The sequence below is a fragment of the Eulemur rufifrons genome, chromosome 9 (assembly GCF_041146395.1).
Source record: "Eulemur rufifrons isolate Redbay chromosome 9, OSU_ERuf_1, whole genome shotgun sequence".
Classification (NCBI taxonomy): domain Eukaryota; kingdom Metazoa; phylum Chordata; class Mammalia; order Primates; family Lemuridae; genus Eulemur; species Eulemur rufifrons.
The window spans coordinates 33,927,359-33,938,454 of record NC_090991.1 but is presented as its reverse complement, the minus strand read 5'-3'; the positions used below and the strand labels follow the sequence as shown (position 1 = coordinate 33,938,454).

The following is an 11,096-nucleotide window of genomic DNA, read 5'->3' as shown; positions in this document are numbered from 1 at the left end:
ACTCTGCCAGGCTGCACTCGCAGGAGAAGAGAACGATTGTGGTTTGGGTAAATAGGGGGTGAAAGGGGTATACAAGAGTGTGGAAAGGTATGTAAATGCCCCATTTACCAGTCCGGGCAGCGCTCAGGCCTGGGAGGGGAGGGGCCTGCTGCCGCTCAGTCAGGCTCTGCCATCTGCCACATCTCAGCAGAGATCAGAACTGGAGGGCGGAAAAAAAAAAAAAAAAGAAAGAACTGGAGGGTGAGTTGTAGGCAGGTTTTGTTTTTTTCCTAAATTCAGCAGGATCAGGCTCAAGATGTCACTCTGGTGAGCAGGATTGGAGATTGGGAGAGAAATGTCTGGGAAAACGGGAGAAGTAAACGGATGCTTTCATGTTCCAGGAGGGAAGCACAGGGGGAAGTAGGAAGGAAAGGAAAGGAAAGAGAAGCAAAGGGAGGAAGATGGTGTAGAGAAGGTGGCCTTGGTTTAGCAGGGAGGCATCCAGCATTCTCTGGCCACTCAGAAGGCAGCAACAGCTCAAGAAACAGGGCTCCTGGGGCCCAGGTGACTTCCTCTCCCAAACACTTTTTTTAAAAAAAATTTTATTTTTTTTATAACAGAGTCTCACTATGTTGCCCAGGCTGGTCTTGAATTCCTGGGCTCAAGCGATCCTCCCACCTTGGCCTTCCCAGTAGCTGGGACTACAGGCTCAGGTCACTGTGCCCGGCCCCAACCCTCATTTTTACACCTACAAGCCAAAGTGCTTCTGCCCTGCTTCTTACCTTCCTTTCTAGAATGCCTGATCTCCTAACTTTTGGAGATCATAACAATGATGAGAGCGAAGATCATAAATAAAGAATGAAAGAGCAATTGCCAGGTGACCAAAAGATTTGGTGTAGGCTGACTCCTTCCTGGGACTCCTGTGGACTCTCTCCTCCACATATTACAACAGGTGAGACACCTGGGCTTGCAGGACGCCAGGCTAGCCAATCTACTCAGGATGCTTTTTGCAGAGTGAATCCTGATTCAGGAGATTCCCACACTCCCAAAGGTGCCCATTTCAATGTCACATCATAGATTTATATTCCAATCCAAGAAATCCTAACAGGAAATGGACTCAAAAAGCCATATATAGCTTAGTTTAGAAAAACAACAATAATGACGTAGCAATAACTATAACATTAGTAGCAGTTTACTTTCTGGAGCCATTGTTCAATGCCAGGTGCTGTGTTAAAGATGTAACACGTATATTCTCACTAATTCCCCACAAGAAATCTATGAGATATACCCATTTTACAAATGAGAAAACCAAGGCTTACCCAGGCCAGAGCTTTGGCCAGGATCGCAAGTGGTGGCGGGAGATGAGAGCCAGGCTCCTGGACTCCAGATGCTGTGCTCACCAGACACCGGCCTGGGCTGGCCCTCAGTGCTGTCTGCGCTCTTACCAACCCCTCCTCAGCAGCTAGTTCACAGCACGCCTCCAACCCCCGACCCTTTCCCAGGAGTTCTCAGCCACTGACCTTGTTTCTACTTAGTACTAAAAAACATGCAAGTCACCAGATGTGAACTTACTCAACTTCCCAGTATCAGACACACCTGTTTCTGTGGGACTCCCCTCATGCCCAGAGAGGAATTGTCCCTACCTAAGCCCTTTCTCCTCCAGCACTCCCAGAACCTCACAGTATAGATTATTCCTCTCTACTGGACCTTGGAGCTTTAAATGCTTCCTCTCTACTGGATCCTTCCCATCGGCTTTAAAGATGCCCACCTCTCTTTCATCCTATAGAAAGAACCAAAACTCTCCCCTCTGCTCATTTTCCTCCTCCAGCGACTGTCCTGACTCTCTCCTTCCCTTCACAGCCATACCTCAAGAACTTGTCTACACCTACACTCCCTGTCTCCAGCTCCTCACCTCCCACCTACTCCTCACCTCACCCCAGTTGGGGTCCCTTCCCTGAAATGGCCCTGGCTAAGGTCACCAATGAATTCCATGTTGCTAACTCCAATGGAGATTTTTTTTTTTTTCTCTTATTTGACAGCATTTGACACTCTTAACACTTTTTTTTGGTCTTGGTTCTCTTAATTTTTTTATTTTCTTCCTATAGATCCCTGGCCACTTCTCCTCCTTTTTGGCATATCTTCCTTTATCAGCCTTTAAGCATTCCTTAAGATTTAGTCCTAGGCTCCTTCTCTCCTCTCCATACTCCTCCTCGGTGACCTAACACTTCACTGTTTCAGTGACAGCTATAAACCTGTATCTCCCCAAACCATCTCCTGTCCCAACCTCTCTTCTGAGTTCTAAGCTCATAAATTCGACAGTCACGTGATACCTCCATTTGGATTTCTCAAGGCATCTCCTAATTAACAGGTAAAATAAAACCAATGACCTAACTGCCCTTGAGCCTGTCTGTCTTCCCATGGGACTTTATTCTGGTGAATTCATCTAGTCACACGAACCGGAAACCTCTTCATCCTCACTCTTTCCAATTCATCATCAAGTTCTGCCAAATTTGCCTCTGAAATCTCTCTCATCTACTTTTCTCCAGCTCTGCCACCTTCCTACTTCAAGTGCCATTATCTCTTGCCTCTTCCACCCCCAAGCCCAATATTAACTTTCTTATACTCCAGCCAGAGATCTTACTAAAATGCAAATCTTATCATCCCCTCCTGCCTAAAGCTCCTCTATGGGTTTCCCATTGCACTTGGTCTACGTACCTTATTCCTAATGTACCTAAGAAGCAGCTCCTGCCCCGGGTGGCTTCCACCTTGCTGTCACTCCTCTGCCCACTCCAGCCACTCAGCCTTCCCTGGACTCCTAGAACAACATACCAAACTCCCTCCTGCCTACAGGCTTTATGGATGCAAATTCTCTGTAGAATGTGCCTCCCCAAGTTGACATTCTCCTTGTTCTTCAGCTCTCACGTTAAAAGCTGCTTTCTTGGGTGAGCTTTTCCAGATACCCCGGATGAGATTGGTCCCACTAACAGGCTCTCATCATACCCTGCATATTTCCTTCAGAGCACTTACCATGCCTTGACATTGTTTATTTGTGGAATTATTAAGGATACTCTCTCCCCATTAGACTCCAAGCTCTAACTAGGGCAGAGAGCATTAGTTTTACTCTCTGTTGTACCCCTAGAAACCAGCACGGTCTTGGCACATTGTATATTGAATGTATAAATGAACTATTGAAAGGGCTGTAGAAACTCATTCTTAAACAGCCAAACCAAGGCAAAGATTCTCAAGTGCTGGTTGAAGTGGAAGACCTTGGGGATCAACCATTGGCAGGCACGCTGACCACTCTCAGATGCCCTTTTCTTTCTCTTTTAAAAAAACTTTTGTTCAGAGTAATGCAGTAGGAAGGATGCACTATGGGGACCACAACCCCCTGGAATTACTGAAGATTATGTTGGATAACTTGTCAGTTGGGATGCCTATTTTTCATTAGTGTTTCCATACAATACACACTTCCAATAAAGCTAAGAAATAGAAATAAAAGTCTGTTGATTTAACCAGAGAGAATAAAATACATAACATGGCTATTGGTTCATGTATCAATGTCAATGTATCTTTAGATTTCTGAAAAGCCAGTATTTCATTTTGCCTTTAAACTACACAAATGCATTTTAAGGTGCTATGGGGTAACAGGAAATAATGAGGCACACAAGTGTCAGAGGACAAATTTGAAACCATACCCATGGTGTGCTGGATGGAGATGGTTCAAACAGGCTCTCTAGAGTCAATCGGTACAATTTTCATGTATTTTGAGAGCTGGTTGTTAAACATCTATTATTAAAAATGAAATTGTATTAGCATACAATTAGTAAAGGTAGTAAGTGGTTAAAATCCATCTCTTCCTAATTATTTTACATTTTACTAGCATCTATGCTCTTGAGGCTGTTTCCATCTATTGTATCTCCACCGTGGAGATAGAGATGATGCTGTGCTGCGCATCTCTTCCCACCTACAAGTTCAGTAACCTTGGTAATTTGAAATCAGTCACGGCTAGAGTAGTTACACCATGAAAACTGGCACATGCTACCATTCAGGGCTTACATATTTGGGAACTGAACGTTATACCTTTAGTAGCACACCACTGAACCAAACCACTGGCCCATGAAAACATTTTAAGGTGTGAAGCAACTTTCACTTGGAAGATGGATAGGCTGAACAAGTTTCCTAGAAACATGTCTGTGGAAATCATTCTCAAAACTGTGTAAGGACTGAGGGTACTTGTTTTCTTTTCTCAATTGAAAGCTATAATTTTTCTATGAACATGACTTTCATTACAAACATCAGTTACTACAGTATCCATACTTTACGGAAAATCCTGTACACCATTACTTCTAGAAAGAAAACAAATGTGTTGACAAGATTGAGATATAAGTTCTTAAGAGTGGAAGAGAGTCCCTTCCTCCCTCTCTGCCTAACTCTGCAAAGTGCTCAATCTATGTTTGCTTACCTCCTCATCAGTCTTGGCTTCTACCTCCACCATTTGACTGAAACTGCTCTAAGGTAACCCCTGACCTCCTTACTGCGAAATTCAGTAGCTTCTTTTCAGTCCTCAGTTCTATGGCCTGTTTATTTGTTTCTGCCTTCTCCATTAGACTGAGCTAGTAGAGCAAAAACCCCACCCTCCACTCTAGGCCTAGCCGAGCACAATGTCTGGGGCCTCCTAGGTGCTCAGCAACTGTTTGCTCAATCAGTGGTCTGGAATGTAATCTCTGTGACCTTTAGCATATCACTTCACATCCCTGGATGTCTGTTTTCTCAGACAGGAAAAGAAGGTGAAATATGTGGAGTCCCTTCTTTTTTCTTTCAATCTGTCAAGAGCTCAACCTTTAAGGGTCTTGCAAGGGCTAAAGCTCTCCGCATTTCAAGTGAGCATTTCGCATGGATGTGGCCACTTTTCTACCAGGCATTTTTGCCTTCTCTTTGGTCTCTGGGCCTAAACCCCAAAGCTATTCCTTGGCCTTCTGTTGTTTCTTGGCTCAGAGCCAGGCTGAGTGACCTTGAGGAAGTTATATCACCACCTTCCCAAGATACAGAATTGGAACGAACAAGAGTTGTGCAAGATAAGCCAGCTAATGTTCGGAACTCCTGTGAGATCCGTAAACTGCAGGTACTGGTGCTACATTCCCATACTTGAGTTACTAATATTTTATCTTCATAACATTTTTCCACTGAAGTTGATCCCCTTTCAACTCCTTAATCATTTCTGTTGCTTGTACTGAATTCCCTCAGGTCTAAAATTCTTTTTTTCCTAGAGCTGCAAAAATCAGAACCAAACGGTATTCCAGATGCTACTTTCTACTCCCGCATTCTAGGATTTACTGAGGGGGAGCAATCATTTTGTTAATGGCTTAGCGGCATAAAGATCCCATCAGTCAACAACATTCAAGTTTCTGCTCTCATCTGGAGGTCAAAGCTTCTGGTCCTTCCAGCTCATTATCCCAAATACGGATCGTCCTACATTGGCTTTCTTGCTACTGTCTCCATGAGGTGTCCACCTATTGGGTCAAAGGCCCCAACATGGCACGGTCACCTCTGAAATTAAAAGGGGGAAAACACCTCCGCCTTGTGCATATATGTACATAAAAAGCAGTCCAATGATACTCACCTGAATGTTAGATTAGTCAGCAAACCATTAGAAATGAATCTAAATGATGTAGGGCAGAGTTCAGTGAAAAGTCATGAGATAAAGGAAACACACAGGGCTCAGACTGATTAAAAAGATAATTAGTTGTGGAAAATAAGGTTGAGCTCCAGCCAAGAATTTGTCTTTGACAAAGAGAAACCAAAGGATCCAATATAGTCATGTTGGGGGGATTTAGATGTTCTTTTATAGGAGTTGAAGAGCCAGAACAAAGCAACAGTCAGTTTCAAAGTGCAGCTCAACTCCCTCTCTGTTTGTTGTTCTGCTCATAAACATACAAGCTGTTTCCTTTCATCTGCACAGACTCATACAATATGGAGATCCCACAATAGATTTAAACCAGATTTACAAATGAATGCGCAGAGCTGTGGTCAAGCCAGAGATCTTCTGGCCTAAGAAAGATCTTGATGTTCCTGGCTGTAATTTAAAAAAGGAAAAAAAAAAAACAAAACCAAAAACAACAACAAAAAAAGGAAGCTCTTTAAGATTTAAAAGGCCAGTAGCCTTCCTTACCAGTGAAAAAGAAAAGAGGGCCGTATCTTACCCACATTTTTAAAAACCCATAAAGGTGTTTGAGATGCCTAATGACAATGCAGAGGTTTAATCTTTACACAGGGATGGGGAAAATTTTCCATGGGTGGCCAGATGTATAGGGGGACTGACAACAGGGGACAAGGGGAGACAGCGATGATGCCAGATAATCCATTTGGATCGAAACTGCAACCCCTCAAAGGTTCTGTGAAACTACTTGCCTGAAATATTGTTTTGATAAATAAGCCATATCCTTGTGGAATTGAAATCTCCAACTGTTCCACTGGCACGGACATCTCTGCAGTGACAGCACATGCCCCAGATTGTGGAGTTAACTTGAATTAAATTTCAGATGTGGGGGAGCTAAGGGAGGGGGTTGCGGCAGTGGGAGGTTTATGAACAGTATGCTGGGGCTCTGATGTTGTCCTAACCAGATGGCTTCAACTGTATCATTTAAAACAAAAACAAACATGTCCAGAAATAATAAAATAATGACAGGAGAAGCAGCGAGCAGCTTCACCTGAACCTGAAATTCTAATGGTTTTGTGCCCACAGTAAAGCCCACGTTGGAAATTCCGTAAATATTGAAAATCCCAGAAGAGACCTTCATTTCATCCTGCTAGGAGCCAGGTGCCCAGACTGCTACTCTCCTCAGGGCATATTCCCCGAACCCACCCAGCCCCCAACCCACAGCTTTCTGTGAATGAAGAGGAAAGCAAATCTTTAGTTTGTCCTCCTGGAACCTCTGAAGAACAGGCCAGCAGAGGCACCTTTCCAGAGCTTCTTACTATTCCCACAGGAAGGAAGGTTTGCTTCCAGTTTTATACCTAAACATTTCAGAAATGGAACTTCCCTCCAGCTCATTTCACAATCTGCAGGATACTACATTAGAAAATCTGGCACTCAATAGTTGCATGATCTCAAGCATGTCTTTTCTCTGGGTTTCAATTTCTCTCATCTGTGAAATGGGAAGATGCTATCTCTCACCTGTTCTACCAAACTCATCAAGTTGTTGGGAAGTTCAAATGAAATACTGTATATGAAAGTTAACTGAAAACTGAGAATTGCAGAGCAAACGCAGTTACCTGAAAGACAATACGGGCCGAGAAGACCTGTGTCTGCCCCCACCCCTGGATCTGTGGCTGATCTGGAATGCCAGGATCAAGGAGGCACAGGACAGCAGCCAGCACATGGAGAACTGGGCACTTCCTCATATAGGTGACACTTAGGAAACCAGGAAGTACAATGGAGTGGTTTCTAATAAACAAATCCTGCCTTTGAGTATATTAATAACAGATGGTATCTATCCATTCTAGAAGTGGTAAGATAAATGAAAATTGGAAATTGTGCAAAGGCTAAAGTCCATTGAAGGAAAATGGAAGGTGAAATTTAAGCTCCATCTAAGGTCAAATAATATAGAGAATAATAAAGAATAATAAATAAGAAATAAAGAATAAAGAAGAAATAAAGAAGAAATAATAAAGAATAAAGAATAATAAAGAATCTTCAGTGTACCCCACTGTCCTAACAGTGCTATGAAAAGGCAGATAGGGAGCCCCAGAGCATTCTTATGCACTCACTGGAGTTCAGACATTAACTTTTCTGGAAACATACCAAGTCAATGACAGAACCAACCAGTTAGAGACAATAATTTCCCTTTATTTAAATCTCCAAATTCAAGTCCCCTGCTTTTTTTTTTAATATTTGGTTAAGAGAAGGGAGATGGGGTAGGTCTTTAAACATACAGGGTGCAGAAAAAGCCCACGACCATTACTTGCCTTGGCAGAGGTAGGGGCTTGATCCCTCAGCAGGATGTGGACTGTGAGATACTCAAGAAGGACACAGACTGGCAGATGCTGATAGCTTACAGAGGAAGCGCGAGGTTACGGAGACTCACTAAATCCCTACTACTTACGGGACATTTCAAACACAATCTCTGCAAGCTGAAGGATCAAACCAGGACTTCAAAATCCCCTAAGGAACGCAGACCCAAGAGATAAGGCAGGTGAGTGAAACAAAAGACCAGAGATACCACACAGTACAAAATAGTAATTATTTATATTTTCAAAAAGAAAAAATTAACATTTGGAAGTTCTCCCCTGTCGGAAGAGGGGCTAGTCAGAAGGAACAGAACTGGCTCCTATGCAGGCGGCAAGTCAGGTATGAACAGCTGAGCAATCTGGGCTGGGATTTTTTTCACACAGCATTAGTAATAAAATTTCCTTTTCTCTTCTCTTCTCGTTCTGTTTTTGTTTTGTATGTTTTTTGTTTTCATTTTTTTAGAAAAAGGGAGGGGGGCAGGAGGAGAAATAAAATCAGAGAAAAATGCCAAAAAACATTTTCCACAATATCTAAAAACAGAGAATCATGGTTCTTGTCAAGACAGTATGAATTCTGGATGAATTATTTTTTCCAGTTTTCAACACCATAAAGATCTTTGCAAAAGCCACCACATCAAAACACTCATCTTTCAGATCAAATAACCTCCTTCCCCTTTTGCCTTCACTTGTCATTTTTCATAAAAGGATAAAAGGATGTATTCTGTTCTTGCAAACAATAAGTGCTAACACAACAAGAGAGCTCTTCTGATACTTGTATGGTGGTGAGAAATTTTCACAAATATCCAAGTTTTAGCACAGTTGGAAGGACTAAAATTTGTTTCTCTCAATATAAATACCACTGGAATCCGCAAACTGATTTTTGAGAAATTCTGCAAAAGTCCTTTCTTCTTTCCTTTTTCCTTCTCTTAAAACTCAATGTCCTTTCTTTTTTTTTTTTTTTTTTCTTTTTGCTCCAGGCACCTGACAATTTCTTCTGCTCAGTCAGATGCAGACAGGTTTCTCCGAAGTACCACCAGCTGGATGTCCTCGGGGCCAGCGCCTAAACTGAATCCCCACAGTACCAAACTCGGCCAGGCCAAAGGGAACACAGTGACGCAGCGACAGGATTTTCATTAGGTTGAATAGCCCCGAGTCCTGGGTCCTTCCCTCCCCCCACCCCCGTTTCCCCCGAGTTATTTAGTGCTGTTTTAAAAGTCTGGGGCCACAATGCAGTCTTTTCCCCTCGCAACAGAGTAAAAGCTCCAAAGATTGCGCTGTCTACCTGGTGGTCAGTGGCAGCAACAGTGGCTGCTGCTTCTGGAAAATAAACGGAGTCTTACAACAGGCAGGATCTTAGGATTGCTTCAGGCGTTTGCGTGGGGGTCCCAGGAAAGGGCACTGTGCTGAAGCCAGAGAGCGGTATGCCTCAGCCACCAAGTGGGGATGTGACACCACCATTGACTTCCACCCAGAGGTCTCCAAGACATCCGAAGCATGACTAGGAGAAATGTGGAGAGAAGGGTTACCAAGGGAGTGAGCAAAAGATGGACTGCACAGCTACCTAGATAGCCTAATTTTCTAGTGTTTGGTGTAAAGTGTATGGATGCAAGAAACACTCAAACAGAACCCTTAATACGCGTGAGAATTTGCTTGTTAGACAATGTGAAGACTCGTGACTGAGTTATGGCTGTTTTAATTCAGAAAACCAGGATTTTGAGCCACTATACTCCCAAAAACAAAAAATGGAATGTTCCTCAGGCTCTTGTCAACATTGTCAATGTTCTTTGTAGTCACAGGTGAGGCCAGTAAAGAGAAGGTGCAAGGGTTCCCCTGGTGAGACAGCTCTGAGCTTCCACCTGGCTTTGCCATTACCAGTCTTGTCACCACAGAACTGATCATAGCCTGCGGCCTATTTGATTATCAAAAAAGAGGAGATAATAACTACACTTCTTCAATGGTTGAGTTAATATCTAAAAAGCACCAAGCAAGTGTCCAGCCCATTGTGAACACTCAATAGAACTAACATTTACTGGTCTCATCCTTCCCACTTCTGCTTCAGTCGGTAACTCCTCAGAAACAATTTTACAACTAGACCCAGAGGACATTATTTCCTGTCCTTGGGCATTTTCTGCATTGAATATTGTTCACTCATCTACCTGGAATGTCTTAGACCTATCTTACCCCAGAACTGCTACTGTGAGGGCTTTGCTTCCTTGGGTCTTTTCCAACTTTTCTTCCCTATTAGGAAAGGGAGACGAACGTGCCCCACTGAGAAGATGGGGTTGTAGTCACAACTCGTCTTGGCCCCTTCCAATTAGTTCAGAAAGTAGTATGGCCAGGTCATCTGTCACTTAAGATGAAGGAACAGACCTCGTGGAATGAATGTTTCTTTCTCAAAACAACCGCAGCTACTGATTATTCCTTCTCTTTTTCCAATTTCACAGTTGAACATTAGATACATTTTAGTAACTCATAGAAACACTTCTATTCTCCTAGAAATCTTTATGTCTTTTATTAAGTCACTGAGTGTGAACTAAAGATGCTACCAAAAGCACACAGCTTTTTCAGGCCAGCAAGTTATCATTTTCATCAGTCCTGATCACTATAAGGAAGTAAAACATTTTGCTCACCGACAGTATTCAACCCATGAAAGCAAAACCATTTTCCATACTGTCAAGTGAAGGAAAAGATAAAAACTCTATACTTACTATCCAAAGGTTAATGAAGCTACTTTGTCTGTTTTACTTACTAATTCAAAGTCTTTTTCATTTCTTTAGCTATCCAACTACTTTGAAAGAAGAACTTTGAAGATGCCAACTCACTAGTTGATGAAATCCACTGCCTGAGTTTTCAACTGATCTGCACTGTGGAGGTCAGCCAGGATGAGAATCTCTGCGGCGTTCTCCACGGACAGGTTACTGCAGAGGGCATCCTCACACATGACTTTTAAACGCTCCAGGGCGTACTGTAAAACACAAGCACTGCTGTAGTCAGAGCAGCAACCACTCGGCTCAGGGGCTGAGCACTACTGAAGTTGTTTTCTTTAGCTGTACCATCATGTAACTGCATTACCTGAACAGAACTGCACCGACGATGAAAAGCTACTACTG

General features: G+C 42.9%; 1 protein-coding gene across 5 annotated transcripts in view; it reads right to left on the bottom strand.

Moving 5' to 3' along the window:
• Nucleotides 1-7,804: 7,804 nt before the first annotated feature.
• The window catches only part of SPOP (speckle type BTB/POZ protein), a 66,721-nt gene continuing 63,429 nt past the window's right edge, over nt 7,805-11,096 (bottom strand). For all 5 annotated transcript variants that reach the window (XM_069481244.1, XM_069481247.1, XM_069481246.1 and 2 more), the window contains 2 exons: nt 10,809-10,951; nt 7,805-9,484 (listed from right to left, as the gene is read on the bottom strand). In XM_069481244.1, the coding sequence (XP_069337345.1) occupies nt 9,340-9,484; nt 10,809-10,951 (288 nt within the window). In that variant the 3' untranslated portion in view covers nt 7,805-9,339. The remainder of the gene's footprint in view (nt 9,485-10,808; nt 10,952-11,096) is intronic.